At 45.5% G+C, this 27,490-nt stretch overlaps 1 protein-coding gene across 1 annotated transcript in view; it reads left to right on the top strand.

Annotated features, from left to right (window-relative positions):
• The first annotated feature begins 8,675 nt into the window (after positions 1-8,675).
• The window catches only part of LOC9646703 (9-cis-epoxycarotenoid dioxygenase NCED3, chloroplastic), a 48,080-nt gene continuing 29,265 nt past the window's right edge, over positions 8,676-27,490 (top strand). Inside the window, exon 1 of the mRNA XM_024674242.1 lies at positions 8,676-10,689. Coding sequence (XP_024530010.1) covers positions 8,833-10,689 — 1,857 coding nt within the window. The 5' untranslated portion in view covers positions 8,676-8,832. The remainder of the gene's footprint in view (positions 10,690-27,490) is intronic.

Here is a 27,490-nt window from a genome sequence, read left to right as displayed (position 1 = left end):
GAACTGCCATGCTGACAGCATGTAAAGAACCAAAGGTTAGAGGGAGCGCTGTGAATGTTAAAAAAAGGCCGGATAACGTTTTGCTAAGAGAACATTTGGATGCGAATTTTAGTTTGCTTGATGTGCATTGTAGCATTTTTTTCTCTTTCTGAGCAGAATTAAGATAGTTCTGCTGCGATTTGACTAGCGAAGAATTGGCAGCGTGGAACTTTCAGACTTCAACAAATATTTTGTGTCTGGATGAAACCTGTCGTGGAAGAAACTTCCCTTCATTTCATGGTTTATACCTAATGCTCTATTGGCTAGAGTTTGCCAGTTCTGCAAACGTGAAACTGTTATGGAAGGATCTTCAGAAATTTTTCTCCTTTAGCAGATCGTTACCAAAATTTAAGAGAGTAAACACAGGAAAATGATGAACAACAGCAAAAGTTCCACGCTGCCAATTCTTTGCTAGTCAAATCGCAGCAGAACTATCTTAATTCTGCTCAGAAAGAAAAAAAAAATGTTACAATGCACATCAAGCAAACTAAAATTCGCATCCAAATATTCTCTTAGCAAAACCATATGCCCATTCCGGGCGTATGCCGATCACGCTGTGATCCAGCCTTTTTTCACCCCTCTAACCTTTGGTTGTTTACATGCTGTCAGCATGGCAGTTCACATCGTCGTTTCACACATTCGATGCTTTAACTTTTCCAGCTGTAATAAGAGCAAACCAGGGCAAGAAACAAGACCATATCCCTACATAATCGTGCTCCTTTCTGGCATTAGCTCGTTGCTTTTTATCCAAATGCCTGTTACTGGCATAATCAGGAACGTCTTCTGCTTGTCGGAGGAGTCCATACCGAGAGAAGGGCAGTGGTCATGCTCGTCCCACTCGGGCATTCAATCAACCAGTTGCTTGGTGACATTCAATTCCTCAATCTAGAGCCGCAAAAGACTTGTCCTGCCACCTATGGGCATCCACACCTCATATACATTGCACCACCAAATTGGACGCCAAATAATCTCCCACTGCCGAAATTTGATACGGTCCTTTATTCCATCCAGCAAAACCTCGCTTGCGAACGCATGACCACCTAAATTACATTATTCTAAAGCAGAGATGTGTGGTGGTGCGTTAGGAGACATGAATCTAGATTGAATATAGCTAGCTTTGTTTTTGGTCCACTCGTACCCGTCTAAGAAGCATGGGACCCTACCTTTACATGATGTTTCTATAGTCTTCATCCCCTCCAAAAAGCATACCGACACACAATTATTGGTCTCACGCGCATTGTTTCCAACCTCTGATTGTCCCCACATCCCAAGTAGCTAGTAACATTCTCCACCTCAGCCCTACAATATGATCTTATCTATGCGAGGCGTGTGGCCCAATCCATAGCTCTGAAATTCGATTGGAGAGACCAATGTATGTATGCCAATGGCACTGTTCTTAGTCGTTGATTGTGTCTCAATGCATGCCACAGCTGGCATTGATATTGGTTATAGCCTTACCAACTTCTCCTTTCCTGCTCTACCCAGGAGAAGATCATCGAGGATCACAGCCACGACTACCAATTCCTCTCGCAAGTATATCAATACCCTTGGATTCTCAATCCCCAATCCGATCGAAGAGGCGCGGGGTAGCCCTGTGCGACACGGTGGAGAATTTCATCTCCATGTACATTGATCTTCGCGGGTTTCCTCCCTCGCAAGACCCCCAGATCTAGCTCGCGGACAATTTCGCGCCGGTTGGAGAGTTCCCGCCAACGCCGTGCCGCCGAGTCACTGGCGAGATCCCTCGCTGCCTCCGCGGCGGTGCTTACATCCGCAATGGCTCCAATCCACTCCATCCCCCTCCCGCCGGCTACCACTACTTCGATGGCCACGGGATGCTCCACTCTGTCAAGTTCGGCGATGAAGACGAGCAAGCTCCAGTCTACTGCGTGCGATTCACCCAGAACAATCGATTCGTCCAGGAGCAAGCAGCGGGCAAGCCTCTCTTCCCCTACACACTGGGCACCATGAGCAGCTATGCCGGGCTCGCACGATTCGGGCTGTTTGTGATGCGCACGGCTCTGGGCCTGATCAATATCTTGGGCGGGATGGGAACCTCCAACGCTGGGATGGCCTACTTCGATCCGAATCCTGGCCATGTCCGAGGATGATATGCCATATGCCGTGAGTATCACCCCAGCAGGGGATTTGATCACCATGGGCCGCTACAGCTTCAACAATCGATTGTTCTTGCCGATGTGCGCTCATCCAAAGATCGATCCAATCTCTGGGGAGCTCTTCGCGGTTAGCTTCAATCCAGTGATCAATCCCCACCTCCGCTACTTCTGGGAGGAAGAGCCCCGATTTCGACGTGTGGCTGCCGGACCCGTGCTTGTTTCACGACTTCGCGATAACAGAGAACTACGCAATCCTCCCAGAGAATCAGCTCGTGATGAAGTTCCAGGATGTAGTGCTCAAGAACAAACTGGTAATTGATGGAGATACCGCCCAAGGTTCCCAGATTCGGGGTGATCCCTCGCTTCCCGACCGTTGGATCTTCCGGCGTTCGCTGGATCGACGTCCCGGATTGGACATCGTTCCACTACATCAACGCGTGGGAGGAAGGGACGGACAAGATCGTCGTGCTTATTGTGTTTGACCATCGAATGAATTTTTATTCATGAGATTTTGGTCAATATACACTCCTGGCGTCCTAGCTGGCACTGGTGTCTGTCCGTACATCGTACGGCTTGTCACCGTAACACTCCCACTCGGGCAGACGCCAAGTGCAGCCCGAAACTGAGAAAATTTCGGCTGGGAGAGTGCCTTGGTCAGAACGTCAGCAGGCATGTCCTGAGTAGAACAATACACAAGCTCGACGATTCCATCTTCGTACTGGTCTCGAAGAAAATGGTGTACTGTGTCCATGTGCTTTGTTCTTGAATTGATCTTGCGATTCTTGCTTAAGGCAATGCAGCCCTGATTGTCGCAATAGATCGCTGTTGAACCTGGAAGAGAGTGTTCCATGTCCGTTAGAAGACGACGAAGCCAGATGGCCTCCTTGCAAGCAGCGCTAGCAGCCATATACTCAGCTTCGCAGCTAGAGCAGGCCACAACACTCTGTTTCTTGCTGCTCCAAGAAAGAGCTGCTTGTTGCAAGCTAAAAAAATAGCCTTTGTGTGATCTTCGTGAATCTGGGCAACCAGCCCAGTCCGAATCACAGTAGCCCTGTAAGCGTGTGACTTTTGGCGTGTAAAGTAAGCCAAAAGAAGTGGTAGCTCGTAAGTACCGAAAAATTCTTTTTACTGCTTGCCAATGTGCAGGGCCTGGATTGTCGAGAAACCTGCTTACCATGCTCACTGAGAAGGCAATGTCTGGTCGCGTGCACACCACCAGGTACATCAAGCTTCCCACGGCACTTCGGTAAGGAACGTTCGCCATTTTCCTCCTATCCGAGTCTGTAGAAGGAGACGTATCCTTTGAAAGTCTTAAGCCAGCAACCATTGGCGTGGGTGCAGGCGCACAAGAGTCCATGCCGAATCGTTGCAGGACATCTTCCACATACTTGGTTTGATGCAGAAAGAGAGAGCCATCTTTTCTGCGATCAATCTGGATGCCAAGGCAGTAGCGAGCTTCACCAAGGTCCTTCATCTCAAAATGAGATGAGAAAGCCACCTTGATTTTAGCTAGGAAAGCAAGGCTGTTGCAAACGAGTAGAGTGTCGTCTACATACACAGCGATGTAAATCACTTCATCTCCTACTCGTTTAAAGTAGAGATTCGGATCGTTCTTGCTCCTGGAAAAGTGAGATTTCACAAGAAAATCATCAAGCTTTTTGTACCATTGGCGAGAGGCTTGCTTCAAGCCATAAATCGCCTTGTGGAGCTTCCAAACGTGGCTCTCTTGTCCTGGGACCTTGTAGCCTTCTGGCTGCTCCATATAGATGTCCTCATCAAGCTCTCCATTCAGGAAAGCCGTCTTGACATCCATCTGGTGTACGTGCCAATTGTGCGCACCCGCTAAAGCGAGCAAGGTGCGAATGGTAGTCAGCTTGACCACCGGGGCAAACGTCTCAGTGTAATCCACACCAGCCACTTGAGAGTAGCCTTTCGCCAGCAAGCGAGCCTTGTAGCGAGAAATGGTGTGGTCTGGGTTGAGCTTGATACTAGGAATCCACATGGATTTCACTAGTTTACGCCCGGCCGGAGCTCTTTCCACCAAGGAGAAGGTGTTGTTCTTGAGAAAGGAGTTATACTCCTCATCAAAGGCTGCAACCCATTTGTCTCTGTTAGGAGAGGCAAGAGCATCGACGTAGCTGCGAGGAACTTCCGGAATGTCCACGCCAGCAAGCAATGTCTCAACCAAGCCTTCAGGAATGTCTTGAACGACCGAGAGCATTGTCTCGATCAACCGCTGCGGAGGGACACCTAAATTCGACCGGGAAGACCGGCGGGGAGGCTGATCCGGAGGTACTGCAGGTTGCTCCGGAGGGCCTCGAGGAGAATCTCGGTTGAGGCCGAACAGGGGATAGGGCACCCCTGTTCGGCGAATTTGGCAAAACCGGAACGCGTAGATCTCCCACCTGGAGATCTGGCGCTCTGGAAGCTCCCACTTGCAGCGGCAAGATAGGAGAGACTACCACCGGTTCCAAGGTTGAAGAAGAGTCTTCAGTTGGAAGAATCGGGGCAGGAGGGAAGAGATCTCCCACTGGATGAGAACGAGTGGCATTCTCATTGAAGTGAACGTCGCGGGAGATAGTCAGCTTCCTGGAGACTAGGTTGAAAATCCTGTAAGCCTTGTGCTCCAGGCTATAGCCAAGAAAGATGCCTCGCTCGCTGGTGGGCGTAAGCTTCTTTCTGATGGCCTTGGGGACGTGAGTGTAGGCCTCACATCCAAAGATACGCAAGTGATCTATGGCTGGCTTGCGGCCTGACCAGGCTTCTTCAGGTGTTTTTCCAACCACGACTTTTGTAGGGAGCCGATTTTGTAGATAGCAGGCGGTCATAACTGCGTCAGCCCAGAACGTAGCAGGAACGCGGTTGGCTTGAAGCATGCTATTTGCGGCATCTATCAAGCTCCGGTTCTTGCGTTCTGCAACACCGTTCTGCTGAGAGGAATACGGGGCGGTTTGCTCTCTTTGAATTCCATGCTTTTGAAGAAAAGCAGAAAACTTCTGAGAGACATACTCGCCACCTCCATCTGATCTGAGTCGCTTCAACGGTTTTCCAGTTTGCTTTTCAGCAAGAGCTTTGAAGATCTCGAACTTATCTAGAGCCTGGGATTTCGTGACCAAGCAGTAGACGAAGGTCTTCCTGCTGTAATCGTCCACGAAAGTAATGAAGTACTTGGAGCCGCCAAAGGAGACATGAGGAGCAGGGCCCCAAATATCGCTATGGACAAGCTCCAAGACTTCTTTGGCTCGTTTTGCTCCACGCTTAGGAAAAGGGAGCCGATGCTGTTTCCCAAGCTGGCAGCCTTCGCAGAAGGAGATGTGCGTAGAGCTGTCAAGCTGAGGATCAAGACCATCAACCATCTGGTCCTTAGCTAGTTGAGCAATGCGTAGAGTGCTGGCAAAGCTCAAGATGATGTGTCTTAGCCGCCACAAAGGTGAGAAATTGATGAGGTTTCTCCACCAACTCTGTGGCGTGAATGGGTTCCATACAGAGCTCGTAAAGGCCTCTGTTCTCACGTCGTACGCCAACAAATCCGAGATTGCCATCAGGAGTAAGGAACGAGCAATCAGATTTACTGAAACGGAGATCAAAGCCAGAGTCTGTGGGCTGGCCAACTGAAAGTAGATTGGCGCTAAGTTTTGGAACAAGGAGAACATTCTCAATCGTGACTGTGAAGCCACTACATAGTTTGAGAAGTATGGTTCCACGTCCCGTGATCTTGAGAGTGCGGCCATCACCAACAGCTACTCCTGCCAGCATGTCCAGCTCTTGGAGCGTCTTGAACCACCTCGCATCGTGCGTCAAGTGGTCACTCGCTCATAAGCATGTGCTTCAATGTCGAGCGGTGGTTGAACTAGGAGTGCTTTTGATTTCTTGGGCCGCTTCTCTGGGAACTTAAACCAGCAGTTCTTAGGTTCATGATTGGTCTTCTTACAGTGCTCGCAAGGTGGGAATTTCCCTGATGAAGAGCTCCCACTTGCTTTGAACGGCTTCTTTTTCTGCTGCGTCTTTGCAGTGGTGTAGAACGAGGTTGTCTCCTTGTCACTCGCCTTGCGCCTCAGTTCTGTGTTCTTCAACGCGGTTGTTACATCGCGCCAAGTAACGGCAGCGATGTGTGTGGGGAGGTGGTCAGCCTCAGACATCGCCATCGTGAAGAGTTTGCGGCAAAGATAAACCCGATAAGGAAGGCGGTGCTGTAGGACGAAGAGGAAGAGGAGGGGGCTGAGGTGGCGCTGCCATCTCGGTAGGAGGCGCCCCTATCCACTCGGTCCAGTCGTATTCCAGTTTGCAACTAGAACCCTAACTACCCGAGCCAACAATCTCCTCCTAGTGATGCGTCTTGCTGTTGCTATTGCACGCCTACGCATCCTACGCTGGTTTCTCCTTCTCGTCATCCAGGATCATAGATCTGCTCCGATACCATGTTGTGTTTGACCATCGAATGAATTTTCATTCATGAGATTTTGGTCAATATACAACCAAAAACGACGCGTCTCCTGGCGTCCTAGCTGGCACTGGTGTCTGTCCATACATCGTACGGCTTGCCACCGTAACAGTGCTCAGCTCGTCGATCACGCCGGTGGAACATCTGTTTGACGATATCGCCCAACAGATTGCACGAGATCCACCTAGACCTTCGATCTGGACGGTCGTGGAAGCAACATGATTTTGGACAGATCAACCAGAAATTCCTGGGGCGGAAGAATCGGTCCGTCTATATGTGCTACTATGGGCCATGGCCCAAAATCTCGGGCCTGGCGAAGGTCGATCTGGACGCTCCACGGCTGCCCAGGGCGGTAATCGACGGAACAAGTGACCCGGACCTCAACGAGCCGTGCATTGTTGCGTCAAGGACATTCGTGGTAAGTTTTGTGGCGAGCCTTTCTTTGTGGCGAATGGCGAGGAAGAAGACGATGGATACGTCTTAAGCTACGTCCACGATGAGAAAAATGGTGTGTCAGAGCTTTTGGTCATGGATGCCAAATCGCCCACGCTTGAGATAGTGGCTTCTATAGAGCTGCCTGCTAGAGTTCCATATGGATTCCATGGGATCTTTATAAATGCCGATCAAATAGCTAACCAAAACCATGCCACTTTGTAAGAAATTTTGATATAGTTGTAAGTTGATATAATCTCTTGTAATTACTAATCCATGTAACTATGTGAGAATTGGCAATAAGAACATATGGAGCACTGTTACTTGGCTCCATACTATGATATGTGATCTAGCATTTTTTCAAAATTCACAACGTTTTCTCTAACCTTTGGTTGTTTACATGCTGTCAGCATGGCAGTCCACACACACCTTCGATTCTTTAGCTTTTCCAGATGCCCTTTCCTGGCATTAGAGCAAATCAGGGCAGCATTACATTGCAAGAAAAAGCGTCTGCATTAAGAAATTTTTTCAACAATTCTATTGTTGTTGCTCCATGGACTCACTTTCCGCCAAGCCAAGCATACAAGCACTTCTGAGGGAGCCCAACAAAATTCTCTTTGCCTTTTGCAAATGCAGACTTTGGCATAGGTACAAGACCTCCCTAATTGGCACATTTGATAGAATCGTGCTCCAAGAGATTAAGCTCCTTTCTGGCATTACTTTATCCAAATGCCTGTTACTGGCATAATCAGGAATGTCGTCTGCTTGTTGGAGGAATCCATACCAAGAGAAGGCAGTGATCATGATCGTCCCACTCGGGCATTCAATCAACCAGCTGCTTGGCCTGGTCAAGAGATGTGAAGGCGAAGAGCATGGCATTCCACGAGAACCAATTGCTCAATCTAGAGCTGCCATGCCATCTGTGGCTTATATACACTGCACCACCAAATTGGACGTCAAATAATTTCCCGCCGCAAGGTGCTTGATCTATTTGTGGCTGGAGCATCCCGTTAAACACCATCTTGTTTTAATCTCTCTCAACCTAATTGGCAATACACCTTCGCATCTGTCCGTCCGCCGTCCGACGGTCTTTCTCGTTTTCTGACCGGCACAGAAGGTCATGCATCCATTGGACGTACTGGAAGATAGTTGGAGGATGTAGATGTGAGATCCTCTCTAAAACCCAAAATGGGTTTTTCTCCCAGGTCTTGATCACTTCGCAGCCACTTTTGGTCTCAAGAAGGAGATGGATCAAAATTGAGGGGTGCAGCACACTGCAGTGGGCTTCTCCTTAAGACTAACTGTAAACTTAGCCAATTTTTCCTATTAGATGGGAGTGTCCACGTCATTGCCAGCTAGGTGGAAGAAATTTGATACAGTTCTCTATTCCATCCAGCAAAACCAAACAGAGATGATATTTCGCGCAGAGAGTACTTTCTTATGTGGGACACTCGAGTGCTCAGGATTTACATTGCATCATGTAAAGGTAAGGTCCCATGCTTCCTAGACGGGTACAAGAGGAAAGCTAGACATCTCCAAATGTTTACATTGCATCCTGTAAAGGTAAGGTCCCATGCTTCCTAGACGGGTACAAGAGGAAAGCTAGACATCTCCAAATGTTTACATTGCATCCTGTAAAGGTAAGGTCCCATGCTTCCTAGACGGGTACGAGAGGAAAGCTAGACATCTCCAAATGCCGACATTGTTCTCACGCGCATTGCTTCTAATTGGTCGACATCCCAAGTAGCTAGAATCCTCAGAGTAAGCCTTAAAAACTTTCTCTATCGCGCCATCATCTTATCTATGCGAATGGTGTGGCTCAGAGAGTCCAATCCAATTCGATTGGAGGGATCAATGTATTTATGTATGCCAATGGCACTGTTTTTAGTCGTTGATTCTGTCATGCATGCCACAGCTGGGATTGATATTGGTTATAGCCTTACCAACTTCTCCTTCCCATCTCCACCCAAGAGAAGATCATCAGGGATCACAGCCACCGCCACCAAATCCTCTCGCAAGTATATCAATACCCCTGGATTCTCAATCCCCAATCCAATCGAAGAGGCGCGGGCGGCGGCGGTAGCCCTGTGCGACACGGTGGAGAATTTCATCTCCACGTACATTGATCTTCGCGAGTTTCCTCCCTCGCAAGACCCCAAGATCCAGCTCGCGGATAATTTCGCGCCGGTTGGAGAGTTCCCGCCAACGCCGTGCCGCCGAGTCACTGGCTCGATCCCTCGCTGCCTCCGCGGCGGTGCTTACATCCGCAATGGCTCCAATCCACTCCATCCTCCTCCCGCCGGCTACAACTACTTCGACGGCCACGGGATGCTCCACTCTGTCAAGTTCGGCGATGAAGAAGATCAAGCTCCAGTCTACTGCGCGCGATTCACCCAGAACAATCGATTCGTCCAGGAGCAAGCAGCGGGCAAGCCTCTCTTCCCCTACACACTGGGCACCATGAGCAGCTATGCGGGGCTCGCACGATTCGGGCTATTCGTGATGCGCACGGCTCTGGGCCTGATCAATATCTTGGGCGGGATGGGAACCTCCAACGCTGGGATGGCCTACTTCGATCGCCGAATCCTGGCCATGTCCGAGGATGATATGCCATATGCCGTGAGTATCACCCCAGCAGGGGATTTGATCACCATGGGCCGCTACAGCTTCAACAAGCGATTGTTCTTGCCGATGTGCGCTCATCCAAAGATCGATCCAATCTCTGGCGAGCTCTTCGCGGTTAGCTTCAATCCAGTGATCAATCCCCACCTCCGCTACTTCTGGGCGAGCCCGAACGGGAGGAAGAGCCCCGATTTCGACGTGTGGCTGCCGGACCCGTGCTTGTTTCACGACTTCGCGATAACAGAGAACTACGCAATCCTTCCAGAGAATCAGCTCGTGATGAAGTTCCAGGATGTATTGCTCAAGAACAAACTGGTCATTGATGGAGATACCGCCAAGGTTCCTAGATTCGGGGTGATCCCTCGCATCCCGACCGTGGGCTCTTCCGGCATTCGCTGGATCGACGTCCCGGATTGGACGTCATTCCACTACATCAACGCTTGGGAGGAAGGGACGGACAAGATCGTCGTGCTCAGCTCGTCCATTACGCCGGTAGAACATTTCTTTGACGATTTCGCCGGATTGTCCAACAGATTGCACGAGATCCACCTGGACCTTCGATCTGGACGGTCGTGGAAGCAACACGTGTGCTCGGCCGGACTGGATTTTGGACAGATCAACCAGAAGTTCCTGGGGCGGAAGAATCGGTACGTCTACATGTGCTACTATGGGCCATGGCCGAAAATCTCGGGCCTGGCCAAGGTCGATCTGGACGCTCCACGGCTGCCCAGGGTGGTCATCGATGGAACGAGTGACCCGGACCTCAACGAGCCGTGCATTGTGGCGTCAAGGAGATTCAAACGAGGTCAGTTTTGTGGAGAGCCTTTCTTTGTGGCGAATGGCAAGGAGGAAGATGATGGATATGTCTTAAGCTATGTCCACGATGAGGAAAGTGGTGTCTCGGAGCTTTTGGTCATGGATGCCAAATCACCCACGCTTGAGATAGTGGCTTCTATAGAGCTGCCTGCTAGAGTTCCATATGGATTCCATGGGATCTTTATAAATGCCGATCAAATAGCCAACCAGAACCATGCCACCTTGTAAGAAAATTTGTATAATCTCTTGTAAATATCTAATCTATGTAACTATGTGAGAATGTGCAATAAGAACATATGGAATGGCAATTTTCATTGCATCTCCACTTGCTGCAGCTCCAAGCACTTCCAATCCATGGAATCCGGGTACACTACTCATGTATGATTAGTTGGGTAGGGTATATCCAAAACACTGAGAATCTTCTGTGGGAGATGCTATATTAGCTGTGAGGGTTTGATGGAGTGATCAAACTGAAAAGACACAAAGAGATGCTCAGCTATGGCATCAGTGCCTTTGTGGGCACACGAAGTGAGCAAAGCTATTAAGTTAGATTTATCAAGTGTATTGATCCCTCCAATTGAAATATGGATTGGATGATCTCACCTTCGCAATAATACTTTAGGGCTGAGGCAGTACAGTGCTTCTAGAGAAATTGGGTATGAAAAGGTTGCAATGCTGGCAGGATATGTGAACACTGAGAGGACCAATAATTGTGTGTCCGTAGGATATGTGAACACTTAGAGGACCAATAATTGTATCCGTAAATGCCTGAAATGTTTTTGCATTTCGTTTTAGTCCACTGAAATGTCTAAGGACTATTGAAAAAAAGTGTCGATCACTTGACATTCACATTTGATGATTTTATAAGAATAAAATATATCTATAAGAATATACTTAATATATACGTATTAAGGATATCCTAGCGTTTACCAATGTGTAATCACTTCATTTTTACCCTCAAAACTCCTTAACTCTAAAATGAAGCAATAAAGCTTGAAGAAGAGATTGAGGAATAAATAAAAATGAAAATGAAACAGTGAATTTTGAAAAACAATTGACATATATATATATAAATAGAGTAGAGAAGGAACTCTTTAGAGCAATCTTGGTTATTCCAGTAAGCATGGTTTCTTGTAAATGATGTTTTTCCTAGCAAAATGTGATGGAGAATTATCTTCAAAATTGACTTAACTTTAAGATATTAGATGTGTATATGTTTTTCTTAGTAAAGGGCTTATAATATTGTATCAACCAAAAACCCAAGCTCAAGGGACTTTGACCTTGAACTAAGGGCTGCATCGGAGCTATAGATTAAATCATGCACAGCATATAGTATATGCTGACAGTTAGAACTGCTAAGCTTTCAAAGGGGGGAATCTGAATTATGGATCCCTATCTCCATTCATTATTTTTTTATCAATATACAGCATTCTTTCAACGCATTCTTCTTCTCAGCCCTTGGAGATTAGGCTTTTTTCTCTTTTGTTTTCTTACTAACAATAGATTTCCAGCGAAGAGGAGTTTCCACACCTCTTCATTTGGTGATTATGGTGGGATTTTTTTTATTTTATAATTATAGTTTATAATAATTATATATTATATATATAATTATATTTTATATTTTATATTTTTATATTTTTATTATTTATTTTTTATTAGTCATGTGTTAGGTGTAGTTTCAAGTCCAAAGTCACAACATTACAGGATAAAGTCAAAATAGCAACTTTATATTTATCATAATATCATTTAACATTTATATTTATATTTTAGTGGATAAATGTAAAAAAAAATAAAAACTTCTCTGTATAAAACACCTTTACATGATGCAATACATAAAATATCAACTAGCCTAGGCAAATGACCTTAATAAAATAACATAAATTGAAATTTTTTTTTGTTACTTTGACTATGACTAGCAAATTTTGACTTTCTTGCCCAACCATTAACACCTATTATGGAAATCATGCTATTTCAATCTATTGTGCCTAATGTAGAGAGAGAGAGAGAGAGAGAGAGAGATGAAGTATAACTTAAGTAAGAACCTTCATCCACAACACTCATTGTCATATACATGCAATCATGTGGCTCTCAAATTGTGTTAAAGTCATTCATCAAACAAGGTAGCCAATTTAATTAATCAAAGCTATATAAATTTCTTCCTAAACATCAATGGTATAAGTGCTAATTCCTTAAAGTTTTTGTGTAGATGCCATTTATCCAAGAAGAAATTTCACAGATCTCAAAAGCAAGATTAAGGGGCATTCTTTGTTCTAACATCCTTTTGTTAAATAGGTATTGTTCAAGTATTTTTGTGTTGCTTGATGCATCAGTCCTGGTGATAATAAGTAGCATATGGGCTTTGGAATCCAAGCTGTGAGAGTTGGTGGTGGCATTCTCTTTCTTGGGACATTATCTAATGATTTATTTCTTTATCAAGGTTTGGGAATTATCTCAAAAGTTATTCAGGAATAATCTCCTGGTTTGAGTGTTTGAAGTTAAATCTAGGGTTTAGGGTGGACACCATTAAGTGCCAAACAGTATAATGTTCTCTAGATTGATCAATCTTGGGAAATTTTGTAGCTTTGGCATTTCCAACTATTACTGGGGATGGAATGTAGATTTGCAAAGACTTTTGTTTGCCAAGGTACACCATTGCTATAGGGTGTGTTGTCACAGCAGTTCTAGATTGCATCACAAGACATAAGCACTAAGAATTTAGCTTAGATTAATGCTTGCTAGGGTTAGAAATTTTTAGAGAGATTAAAAATTTATGGAAGAAAGTGGTGTCATTACTTTGTCTTGTGCTTGTAGTTCTTCCTCATCTTTCGAGGTTTGAAACATTTTTCTATTTTCTTTACCCCCTATTCTCAAGTAGGAAACATATGCACAAGGATGCCATGAAGCTCATTAACAACTAAGCTTAAAATCCATCATGTTCATAGGTGGAAATGCATTTGACAAGGCTTGAGCAAATATGTTTACACTCAAATTGTCTCAAAAACCATACACATAAGGTTTGAGAAAAGAAGATCTCCAAATTGTTTATTCATCTCAATTAATTATTGGATCAGTGGCTTTTATTAAAACCAATAATATTTAAATTTTAGATTATGCAACACCAAGAATATACTTTAAAAAAACAATTAAACCTTTACTCTAAAGGTATATAATAGGTTTTTTTAACCCTTTGAGTGATCCTACCCTAAACAAGTGTGACCACTTTAGACTTAGTTCTCTTTTGCAAACTAAGATTTCTATCAGTGACACCAATATAGCTGGCATATTTACTTTAAGATTCACTCATTCCATGGGATCTGCATCACTCACACTGAAACGAACAAGAGAGCAAACCCTAGGCCAACCTCCCAACCCTTAAGGCATTACGGTCTTAAATCCCAAGCTATGGAATATTCTTGAAATATTCTTGTGGTTTGTTTTATTCTCCCCCTCATGACTTAGCCACATATGGTAGCCTCAAGAAGCTAAATGAGCCTCATATGAAGGGAGTCCAAGGCAATACAACCATGAAGAAAAGATGTGCAAACAACAACACCAACATCACAACAAATGGCCATGAAAGAAAGAAAGCAATACAGCTTTCTCAAATGACAATACGGTCATAGAAACAAGAGAATGAGAATAGAACAAATGGCTCAAATTATATAGCAATACGGCTATAAAACTCAATTCTCCCCTTCCTTAGGAATGTCATCCAAGTTATAATGAAAACTCGGAAACACTCTCTTCATGTCATCCTCAATTTCCCATATAGCTTTGTGCATGGAATAACCATTCCACTGAACTAACAACTCCTTAATTGTCTTTTGGCATGTTTTCACCAATCTTTGAGCAAGAATATTGGCCGGACTAGCCTTCTTTGTATTAATCTCTGGGACCTGGATGATGGACTGATCCACGACATCACCAAAGTTCAAACATGCTTTAAACTTACTCATATGGAACATTGAATGAATCTTCGAACTAGCTAGCAAGTCCAAAGTGTATGCAAGATCCCCCACACGCTGTAAAATTGTCCAAGGCCCACAATACTATGGAGACAACTTAGCATTGCCACCTCCTTTCAGAGACTGTTGTGCATCCAACAACTTAAGGAAAAGTTTGTCACCAACTTTGTACTCTTGATGATGACGATGCTCATTAGCAAATCTTTTGTCTCACTCTTAACAGGAGATATGCCAATAGCTGATTGATGAGCATTATTGTGAGCAAACTAAAACAAAGGCAAGTACTTCTCCTATACTCCTTGTTGAGTCAAATTTCCCATGAAAGACCTTAGCATATCTTTTAATAGCTGATTCATGTGCTCTATCTACCCATCAGATTGTGGATACTCACCACTACTCATGCTTAGCTTAGTCCCTAGCTTCTCAAAGGCTGTTTGCCAAAACTTGGACATGAACTTGGGATCCTGATCACTCACAATGTCACCTGGCAAACCATAAAGATTAAATAACTAATTTACAAACAATTAAGTAAGTTCAAAAGCTTTTATTGTTGTCTTCACAAGGAAGAAGTAAGCCATCTTCATCAAACAATCCATAACAACCCAATGTGAGACACAAATCCCTAAGCCCCAAAGTGGAGCCGAAAGGGCACCACATGGTAGTGGCCGAAGCGAAAGTCAAGCGAACATAACACGTTTGGACTAAAAACTTCAACTTGAAAGGTCAAGAGCGGGAGTGGAACTCCCAATAGAGTGCTTAAGGAACGAGTATGAAGCAAGCCATAAGAGAATCTCTAGAAAAGGGACCCAAGATAGAGTCCGAGATGGACCCGAGATGGAGTCCAAGATGGAGTCCGAGATGGACCTGAGATGAAGACCGAGATGGAGTCCGAGATGGACCAAGATGGAGTCTAAGATGGACCCGAGATGGAGTCTGAGATGGAGTCAGAGATGGGGTCCGAGATGGACCCGAGATGGAGTCCGAGATGGAGTTCGAGATGGACCCGAGATGGAGTCCGAGATGGACCCAAGATGGAATCCGAGATGGACCTGAGATGGAGTCCGAGATGGAGTCCGAGATGGACCTGAGATGGAGTCCGAGATGGACCGAGATGGAGTCTGAGATGGACACGAGATGGAGTCTGAGAAGGACCTGAGATGGAGTCCGAAGTCGAGATTGAGACCGAGACCAAGACCGGGACCAGGACTGAGACCGAGACCGGGACCGGGACCGAGACCGGGACCGAGACCGAGACCGAGACCGAGACCGAAGCCGAGGCCGAGACCGAGACCGAGCCCAAGCTCGAGTCTGAGTCTGAGTTCGAGTCCGAGTCCGAGTTCAAGTTTGAGAGGGTGAAAGCCCAAAGCGTTTGTCTCCTAGACCTTGGGGGGTTTGGTGAGCTCCAAAAGTATAGTAGGGGGAGGACTCCAATGGAGCCAGTTTGGCCAGGAAAGGCTAGTTTGTCCTAGAAAGGTTATACCCAGGTGTTGGGTGATGGGATAACCACTAGGAAGTCCAAGACTAGAGTGAATACGGACCGACAAGCGGGGTCGCTTGGTGAAGTGTTCAAGAGCCGGCTCTAATTCCCCTAGGAGATCGAATGGTCGATGCTCCTAGTCCAAGTGTGGGTGGCATTACCTACTTGGATACCTAGCGTGGCTCAATGGAACCTCGCTCTAAGCCCATGGCTAGAGCACCCAAAGGCGGAAGGCGAGGAGAGTACCCATGAGGTTCACGTAGGGCTACGGTGTTCCGAAATGTTATCCCAAAAGCCCAAACTATGGAAAGGAAGAGGAGTAGCCCTCTGGTGTGGTGACCAAGCGCACAGTCACACAGTGAGGAAGTCCCAGAGGTCCATGGGACTTAGTGGTCGGGCCCGTGGGCCTTGATCCAGTGCCAGTGTTGGCAAACACGGCCATGGACAGAAAAGGACTTAGTGGGGATCGCAAAAGGGATATTAGGGAAGGTTATTCCCTATGCCTGCGGGCATCCTAAGGATACTAAGGAGTGGATCTGGGATGATCACTCATGGATGGATAGCCAAGTCTTTGAGAAACGGGACTGTGATGTAGGTGGTGTTAGACCACCAGTGTGACCAAGGTGAAGGGGCATAACCTTAGCGTAACAGGCAGAGATGTCAGTGGTACTTTGGGGTGTCGGTCATGGGATCAGACACGTGGAGCACTTAGACCAAGTGCAATGGTTGAGTGGCATGGATGCCATTCTTGGGGCTAGCAAGTCCTTAAGTCCAAAATAGGACTTACAAAGGTTGTGAGTGAGACTCTTCCAAATGGTTGAAGGCGTGGTTAAGTGACTAAAGTAAAATGGAAAATTTAGTCACTTACACCCAAATAGCATCATTTCCTCGAAAGGTTTTGGGCAAACTAATGATAAAGTCCATTGAAATGTTATCCCACTTATTCTTGGGTATACGTAAAGAATGATAAGCTTCTAATGATTAACTTTGACCAATTGGCAAGTCAAACAACCACGTATGTACTTCTCAACATCTGACTTCATCCCAGGCCAAAAGAAATACCTCTTCACCAATATATATGTTCTTAATACCCCCGAATGCCCAGCACTTGGCACATCATGACACTCAACCAAAATCCGTTTGATGAGTTTGTCAACACGAAGAACCACTATATGTCCCTTCTTCACTAGGATTCCATCTCATATCTCAAATGATGCAAACTTGTCACCCTTCAAATATGTAGAGGGGTCCCTCAACAAAACTTTAGCACAAATATCAATGATAAAGGAGTTGAAGTCAACAAACTCCTTAAGCTCATCCAAGAGATTGCTAAATAGCTTTACGAATGAAATAGAATTTACCATCTTGGATAATGCATCAACCACTTTATTGTCACCTCCATGCTTGTACTGGATCTTAATTGATATTTCCTGCAGGAACTCTTGCCAACGAGCAAGGTGGCCTCGAAGATCCACATCTAGAAAGATTGATGAACAAAATCGATATGGAAGCTTGATCCATACAAATAATATTGCCATTCTTTCACAGCAACAATCACAATATACAACTCTTTGTTGTGATTAGGTTAATTCCACTATATGGCATCAAATTTGTGGCTCATGAATGCCTAACTTGAAGTAATGCAGCCCTAAAAACACTATCACTCACATCATTGCCTTTAACTTCCATCACAGTCACTTTATCATTTATTGACCCCTTTAGAACAATCTTTGCTCTGATGTCCAGCCTTATGGCAACAAAAACAATTGCTTTCTACCTTGTCCTTCTTTTGTTGGTCCAAACGAAGTTTCTTAGCCTTACTGCCATCTTTATGCTTCGAGCCACAATGGAACAACAGCTGTTTCTTCCTCAAATATGAAGCATTGGCAAGTTAGTTATCACCCTGTAGACCATCCCATTGACTGGAGTTGAACAAGTTGACTAACGGTTTGGGCAAAAAGATCTGAGCCTTAGTGATAGCATTAGTCAATGTTGCTAGAAAATCCTTCTTGACCTTATACTGCACATCTATTGAATTCAATCCTTTGATGAAACATTGCATGTTTAACAATTAATTATAGGTGCCTGTGAAACTAAGGCAAAGATCACAGAACTTGCGGGCATACACATCCAAAAACAAAGTGCCCTACCGAATCTCTAATAGCTGATTTACGAGATCAACTTGTTCAAACTTCTTGACAAATGAAGTGTGGCTTTGGATTAGCTTTGATGTAGTTCTTCCACTATAAAGAAGAATGGCTTGTAAACTTTGTCACAAAAAAATCTATCTTCACTTTATCCTCACAAAGATTGTGAGATTAACAACTTCCTACAATTCTAACTAAGAATCAACCTCTTGACTATCACAAGCATTCAGTAATGATTTCCATTCCACGATTCTCATTTAAACTCATGTTATAGAGTCAACAATAGTGTTATAAATTTGGTAACTTCTTCTTGAGTACCTCTCATCTTGTGGTTCGTATCACACACAACACCAGAACTATAAGTTAGATACTTCACTAAACTTTTTATAATTATTTCTCAAAAAGTTCATAGGATGGCTACTCAAGATGAGAGGTACTCAAGAAGAAGTTACCAAATTTATAACACTATTGTTGACTCTATAACATGAGTTTAAATGAGATTCACAACATAATTGCAACACTAGCTAACAAGAGCATTGTCCAATAGGAGCACTAGTGATTTAAAGTACAAATTATAAGCCAAAATTCCTAGAATAAAAAACTAGAACAATTTTAAAATAAATCAATTTGGCAAAAATACATATTAGGAATAACTAGAATTGTTAATGAAAATGACAATGAAAACAAAAAATCACTAAAACTTCACTATGTACCACAACTCTATCTAATGAAATTCAAATCATTCTTCCTAAAATTTTATATAAAATTCTTAGCACTGTAACTTTATTTTAGAATAATGCACATATATATTTTTTGCCCAAAATCCCACATATAATAGCATACATAATCTTAAATACCCATTGTGAGATTTTTAGTGCATAACCCCTCACTTTACTCTTGCCATGCATACACCTCAGTTAACTGCCACATCAAATGGTTCAACCACTCACTAACAACTAGGTGAGGATTACATTGAAAAATGCATTAGGAGGTAGTAGGCAGATTAGTGAAGCCCAAGGTTAGATTTTACATGAATAATAGCCTAGATTTCACGTGTGCTCATCAAAAATAGAAATCTTTGGTTGGTTAACTTCAGTGATCAATCCCCACCTCCATTACTTCTGGGCAAGCCCAGACAGAAGGAAAAGAGATGAATTTCCAGGATGTAGTGCTCGAGAACAAACTGGTCATTGATGGAGATACTGCCCAAAAGGGTCCCAGATTTGGCATCCCGGCCGTAGGATCTTCTGGATTGACGTCCTGGATTGGATGTAATTCCACTACATCCACGCCTGGGAGGAAGGGACGGACAAGATCGTCGTGCTCAGCTCATCCATTGTGCCAGTAGAACATCTGTTTGATGATTTCGCCGGATTGTCCAACAGATTGCACGAGCTCCACCTGGACCTTCAATCTGGATGGTCGTGGAAGCAACACATGTGCTCGGCGGGACTGGATTTTGGAAAGATCAACCAGAAATTCCTGGGGCAGAAGAACCAGTACGTCTACATGCGCTACTATGGGCCATGGCCCAGATTCTCCGGCCTGGCCAAGGTCGATCTGGATGCTCCACGGCTGCCCAAGGTGGTAATTGATGGAACAAGTGACCTGGACCTCAAGGAGCCATGCATTGTGGCGTCGAGGAGATTCGAACGTGGTAAGTTTTGTGGCGAATGGCGAGGAGGAAGGCGATGGATATGTCTTAAGCTACGTCCATGATGAGAAAAATGGTGTCTTGGAGCTTTTGGTCATGGATGCCAAATGCCCATGCTTGAGACAGTGGCTTTTATAGAGTTGCTTGCTGGAGTTCCATATGGATTCCATGGGATCTTTATAAATGCCGATCAAATAGCCAACCAAAACCATGGCACCTTGTAAGAAAATTTGATATAGTTGTAAAAATTGATATAATCTCTTGAAAATATCTAAGCTATGTAACTATGTGAGAATTGGCAATAAGAACATTTGGAGCACTATTACTAGGCTCCACACTAATGGCATTTTTCATTGCATCTCCACTCACTACAGCTCCAAGCAAGCACTTCCAATCCATGGAATCTGGGTAGTATGGCATCTCCCACAGAAGATTCTCAGTGTCTTGGATATACCCTGACCGGACAAGGACACCAATCATACAAGAGTAGTGTTGCTTTGAGGGTTTGATGGAGTGATCAAACTGGAAAGACACAAAGAGATCCCGAGCTATGGCAGCAGTGCCTTTGTGAGCACATGACGTGAGCAAAGCTGTTAAGCTAGCTTCATCAGGTGTATTGGTAGTGACCATGTCCGGCATTGCTAAGAATATCCGATTTGCCATATCCAAATGCCCGTTTAGGGTATATGCAGAAAGCATTGCACTCCATGAAGATTGGTTTCTTTCTTGGATTGAATCGAACACACTTTTGGCTTCCAGTAACTGCGAATTTGATGAAAAACCAGATAAGAGAGCATTAAAAGCAATAGCACTCTTTTCATTGGAGTTGTCAAAAATTCTCTTAGCAAAAAGCATATGTCCACTTCGGGCATATGCCGTCAGCGGTATCTCGCTGTGACCCGGCATTTTTTCGAAAATCCACAGGGCGTCTTCTATCCTGTGTTGTTTACATATCCTGTCAGCATGGCAGTCCACGTAACCTCGTTTCGCTCCTTCATTCCATCAAAGAGTTTCTTTGCTTTTTCCAGATACCCGTTGCAAGCATATGCTGTAATGAGAGCGGTTGCCGGGACTAAATGCTCGCCTTGGTCAGGCAGACCTAAATATACGGCTTCGGCGTCGTGAGTCCGTCCTCGCCGAGAATACAAGCGCAGCATTGCAGTGCAAGCAAACGCGTTCTGGCGCTGCATGTTGTAAAAAATTTGCTCAGCCTCCGCGATGCTGCTGTCGTCGTGATCTGCGTAAGCGGACAGGATTACCGCGCATGAAACCACATCTATACACTCCATCGACTCAAACAGATTCTTTGCCTCGTGAAAGCAGCCACTTTCCACCAAGACGACAAGCAAAACCGTGGAGGCAACCAAATCCTTGTGAGGCAGCGCGAGGAAGAAACACTTGGCATCTTCCAAAAGCCCGTGCTGGCCAAAGCACTGAATCATGGACATAAAAGACAGAGCATCAAATTCTGGCATGTTGGAGAAGATGCCCTTCGCCTCCTGCAAATGCCCAGCCTGGGCAAGTGCTGATAGCTGAGAGTTCCAAGCAACAAGATCTCTCTCAGGCATGGAGCTGAAGAGTGTCGTTACTTGAACCAAGCTGGTAGATTTGGATAGAATTGTGGTCCAAGAGATTAAGCTCCTTTCTGGCATCAGCTCAAAGAGCTACATTGCTTTATCCAAATGCCCGTTTGTGGCATATGCTAAGATCATTGCATTCCATGCTACAAGGCCTCTCTCTCTCTCATGGAATCGAAAACTTCTTTTGCCTGTAGGAGTAAGCCATGCCTAGAGAAGGCAGTGATCATGATCGACCATGAAGCAACATCCCATTCGGGCATTCGATCAAACAACTGCTTTGCTTGGTCAAGATGGCTGTTTGATGCGAAGGCAGAGAGCATGGCATTCCACGAGAATCGATTCCGTGATGTAGAGCCGCGGAAGATTTGCCATGCTGCTTCTGGGCATCCACACCTCCCATACATTTGCACCACCAAATTGCATGCCAAGCAGTCTCCTGCCGCGAGGAGGTGCTGAATCTCATTGTGAAGCTTAGAGGCTGTGGATAGATTGGTACACTTCTTTATTGCATCCAACAAAAGCTCTCGACAATCTAGTGTTAACATGGTTCTCTGTTAGAAAAAACCACATAATCATGCACAATCTTGGATGGTTCCTTGGTTGTTGTAGAAACAATCATCGTCGGAGATTAGTTTCATGATTCGCACCACTGTTGTCTTGGCACGTCGCATAGTAGACCAACCTTGAAATGGTTTCATTGTTATATCTGTAACCTATGGGCGTGCATGTTTCTAAGAAATTTGCCCCGCCACACTTTAAATTCCCATTATCATTGTGGATGTGATTGTCCAAGTCCAGATAAATCTTAGATTTTCCAGGGAGACACCATTTTAAATGAATTTTGGTTGCGCTTGATTTAAATATATTACAAGTAAGTGAGAAATCCCCACACCCAAATGTTTTAGGAATGATCAAAGCAGCAAGCGAGGCAACAATGGAAACTATCAATCGCACACCCATTCTAAAAATTAGTTTCTTGAAGTAGAAACGCTGAGATTTATTGGCAAATCAACCTTTATGGAGCAAAATTTTTTGCCATGTAGTCCACGTAGGATTCGGCTATGAGCACAATCTACGCTGTGATCGGCATTGTTTCGAACGCTTCCTCCAACTTCTGGTAGTTAACATACCCTGTCAGCATGGCGGTCCACGTAACCTCGTCTCGTCATTCATCAAAGAGATTCTTTAGATGTTGCCGGACTAAATGATCGCCTTGATCAGGCAGACCTAAATATATGGCTTCGGCGTCATGAGTCCGTTCTTGAGAATACAAGCGCAGCATAAACGCTGCATGCTGTAAAAATTCTGCTCAGCCTCGACTGTCGTCGTGATCTGCGTGAAGCAGCCACTCTCCGCCAAGATGACAAGCAGAGCAGTAGACGCAACCAAATCCTTATGAGGGTGGCCAACGCACTGAATGGGCGTGAAAGACAGAGGAGCAAACTCTGGCATGTTGGAAAAGATGTTCTTCGCCTCCTGAAAATGCCCAGCTTGGGCATGAGAGTTCCAAGAAACAAGATCTCTCGGCATAAACAGAGTCCTTAATTGGCATATGTCGGTGGTCTTTGATAAAGAGATTAGCTCCTTTCCGGCATAAGCTCAAAGATACATTGCTTTATCCAAATGCCCGTTTGTGTCATACTATCATTGCATTCATCTCATGGAATCAAAAACAGGAGTAAGCCATGCCGAGAGAAGGCATGTTCCACCATGAAGCAAGGTTCCATTCGATCAAACAACTGCTTTGCTTGGTCAAGATAGCTGTTTGATGCGGCATGGCATTCCATTCCTCGATCTAGATGGCATCCACACCTCCGATACATTTGCACCAGAAAATTGGATGCCAAACAATCTCCTGCCGCAAGGAGGTGCTTGATGTCATTGTGAAGCTTACAAGCTGCAGATAGATTGCTACACTTTTTTATTCCATCCAATAAAACCTCTTGACCATACATTGCTCTCTATGAGAAAAAAAGCATATCTGTTGATGCAATCTTGGCTAGTGCCTTGAAACAATCATCGATTCGGAGATTAGTGTCTTGACCTACACCACCATCGTCTTTGCAACTTTGGGATTTCCATTTGTAAAATTCAAACATGCATGTCGAAAGTGGGGCTATAAATTAATACGCGATCGCGATCGGTAAAGATTCTTCAAACCGTGAAATCACACCAGTACAAAAGCTTTGCCAGTGGGAATCGCATATTATGTTTGCTAGTACTGAATTTACATTAGATGGAGAGAATTTTTTGCCAGCATCTAAGAATCTAGTCCCGCCACACTTCAAAACTAAGAAATTTCAGACTTTCCAGGGGCACACTGTTCTACACAAAGCGAAATCCCTCAGAAATGATCCAAACAGCAAACCGCACACCAATCACTTGTACAACCAATTCTGAAAACTTGGTTTTGAGGTAAGGATAACTATCTCAATCCAGAGATAAAACCAGCATAGAGCAGAATTTCACAAGAGGGTCCTGGATGATCCAATCCAATTGATGCTGATCACTCTCAATCAAATCCTCGAAGTTTGATTGGGAAAAATCCAATCAAGACGCTTTTCAATTTCTAGAAAAAACTGGCGCGTCAAGGGGCTGGAATCTCGCCGCGTACGCACAAAAAGACACGTGGCTTGCATAGATTCGCTGCCACTAGCGTGTGTTCTTGACCACGCCTGGCTCCACGCTTTCGATTGACGCAATAAAAGTACCATTCCTCGTTTGGTGGCACAGCCTGTGCTCTGCGATCTCATCCCCTCCCATCTCCGCTCCCTCCAATTCGATCGATCGATCGATCAATCCGGTAGCCAGTAGCGCTAGCATCCAGATCCTCTCCTCCAATTCGCGTCAATTCTATGCTATAGATTACAGGATCTATGGCTTACTTCAAATCTATGGCAACTATGGCGGCTGCCACGGCCACTGCAGCGATCTACGAGGCTCGAGTCCATCACTTCCATCACGACTCGCCTTCCTCCTCCGCGAATTCGCCAGATCAAGAGCAATTCCACCAGGATCCCTCGTCAGGAGCGCACAACCAAGGGGCAAGCAGCAAGATCCAAGCTCAGGATCACAAGAACCAAGGGGGAGGAGTGATGGGCAGTGGTTGTATCCCACAGCATCAAGACCCAAGGCTCCACTTCTTCGATACTCTCATCCCTGGCACTAGATACTAGCGATAGAAATGAAAAGGCTCCATTCATCGATGATTCTTCCAATTGTCAATAAATTCCATGACCTCTCATACTAAAAGAACTTCAAATGGTTCTTTAGTCGATGATGGTTTACACCCAAAAGGTTTCTTTGCCATCTCTACGCGATCATCTCTATGATCGCCTAAACGCGTGAACTTCTCGCGGTAGTGCGATCGCCGATGCAAAGTATCCGCGACCGAGGCACTGCCTCCATTCTCGGTGCCATAAACACTCCTGTTCGTCTCGTCCAGGAAGTTCTTCCCCGACTTGATCGAGTCCTTCTCCTCCTGGACAGCGTCGCTCGCCGAGGCGCGTTTGATCCGCTGCCACCGCTGCTCCTCGTGGAGCTCCGCGTCCTGCTGCATCTCTCCTCCTCGCTCAGCTGGACTTTCTTCCTCGGCAGCGGTGGCTTGCCGGAGTCGCGGTTTTCCTCCCTGTCCCTGTGCCTGTCTTCGTGCCTGCGATGCCGATCATTCACGTCTGGGCTATCGTGTCTCTCCCGCTTTCTACTTCTCCTATCATCGTCCTCGCGAACTTGGTTGCTTCTGTACCTGTCTTGCTCGTCTCTCTCGGGAATTCTTTTGCTGCGATCTTCTCGATCATCCCGCGAAGAAGCACCTATTTTGTTTCTATGCCTGTCTTCCCCGTCGCTGTCCTCGGCAGATCTTTTCCTCCTGCTATACCTGTCATCCTCATCGGAAGCTCCTTTGTTTCCATCGTCATCCTCCTCGGCAGCTCTTCTGCTTCGCTCAGCTCTCTTTGCTTCTGGCTCGCCAGCTTCACCGTTCTCTTTCATTTTCTTCTTCAGTGCCTTCCTTTTCTGCTTCTCCTCGGCTTTTACTTGTGCTTTCAATCGCTTCTTTTCCTCTTTGGCTTCCATCTTGCTCTCTACCTGCGAAAACAATCAAAGTTCTCGGTCACTGCCCTCGTCTACATCCAGGTGACTTACGGATGGACGTGGGGATGAGGCGGCGCTACCGCTGTCGTCGCCCTCGCCACCCTCCTCTTCTTCTCCGGGAGATCAAACTATCGCACCCAAAAGCCCGCTGGAAGTTCCTTCACCCGCGTCGCTCAGGTCCTGGTGGCGGCCACCAGGAAGTGGAATGTGAGCGTTCCAGACGACAATGAGAAGCTGTACGAGCTGAGCGACAAGGAGGCGCAGTTCCCACACATCCCAGGAGTAAAGAATTCACGTAAGTCCAGAAGAACAATCTTAGCTTACTACGATTGATCGCGAGCAGATTCCTGAACAAGGCGGCGGTGGTGAGCGAGAAGGATCTGCAGAGCAAGGAAGTGAAGCCGTGGAGCCTGTGCCCAGTGACGCAAGTCGAGGAAGTGAAGCTCCTAGTGCGAGTGATGCCCATCTGGTTCACGAACCTCATCTTTAGCAGCGTCTTCGCCCAGGTGGGCACCTTATTCCTCAACCAGGGCGACACCATGGAGCGGCATCTGGGGCGATTCCAGATCCCAGCCGCCTCCTTCACGCTCTTCATCACCCTCACCATTTGCATCATCATGCCGCTCTACGACCGCTACTTTGTGCCATTCGCGCGCCGGATCACGGGGAACGAGCGAGGGATCACGATGCTCCAGCGCATTGGGATCGGCCAGGTCATCTCCACGGTCTCCATCGCCATCGCCGCGCTGGTGGAGATGAAGCGCTTGCGAGTGGCTAGGCAACACGGTTTTGGATCGCCCCCAGTCGACGGTCCCGATGAGCGCATTCTGGCTCTTGTCCCAGTACGCGCTCACGGGAGTTTGCGAGGTTTTCATCTCCGTCGGCCAGAACAAGTTCTTCTACGATCAAGCCCCGGATTCCATGCGAAGCATTGGAGTGGCGCTCTATCTCAGCACCATCTCCATCGGGAGCTTCATTAGCAGCTTGCTCGTGGAGATGGTGGTCAAGTTTACAAGTACAAAAGGTGGCCGCGTTGACGGCAACTGGATCAATGACAATCTCAACAGGGCTCACATTGAGTACTTCTACTGGCTGCTGACAATTCTATCAACCTTGGGATATATGTCTTGTGTGCGAGGTGGTATACTTACAAGCATGTGGGATATATTGCAATTTGATCATCAATCGATCGTAGTAACATGTTCTGCAGCAGTTTGTGAGACGAGAGCATACCAGGAGAGACCAAGAGAAGGGTTAAGCGGCTGGGGACGAGCTATCGCAATAGCGATGATGTGATATCACTACCACCATAATAAGATACTTTATTGTTATATCTTTTAAATATGACCCTATCCAGTTATAAGTTTAGCTCAAAGTTTGAACTGTGGAAAATGGAACTATGATTTTCAAGTGGTGAGGCTCGATGCCAAGCTTAGCCCTTTGTAGTGTTGTAGGAAAGAAATGTTTGACTTGCTTTTGATCAACTGTGAAAACACAGATCCTAGCATGAGAGAACTGTTGAAGGAGGTATCCAGTGAGTTGGTGTGGCCAAGAAAGATTTCTGGTAACTTGTGCTGGCTAGCTCCACAAAGCTTAGAAAGCTATATGTTAAATGAGAATCCTTTTGTATGATTTTGCAAATGGTGGTGGCAACAACCACAACAAAGAGCTAAGAGAGCATAGAAGAAGATTAGAGGCGGATTCTAACACAGCCAAGAAGCTAGGAGAGAGAGAATTGTTGGCAGGCAACACACAACGTCTTCTTGGTGTTACAAGCTGGTGGCTTCAGAAGAGTACCCTGGAGCTGCTGGGGACAAGCCGGACGAGCTTGAGAGCAGGCAAGAAAAAAAAAGATACCCAAGTAAAGAGAGGAAGTGTTTATTTTTTACCTTGACGTTCAAGTTGTTTCTCTGCTCTTTTTTCCACTCATTAATTCATTCATTTATTCAGACGGTTTACATGGTCTCACTGAAGCATTAGACCAAAACTCTCTCTAGAAAAGAGCAAACTTTAGGCAATCAAAAGAATGCTTGCCTGAATTTCTTTCAATAAGATGATCGTCCAAAGCTAAATTTTGGTTTGCAAGATGGGTACCTAGAATATCCTTT

Source organism: Selaginella moellendorffii, unplaced genomic scaffold (assembly GCF_000143415.4).
Source record: "Selaginella moellendorffii unplaced genomic scaffold, v1.0 SELMOscaffold_12, whole genome shotgun sequence".
NCBI classification, from domain to species: Eukaryota; Viridiplantae; Streptophyta; class Lycopodiopsida; order Selaginellales; family Selaginellaceae; genus Selaginella; species Selaginella moellendorffii.
This window is presented reverse-complemented; position numbering and strand designations above follow the sequence as displayed.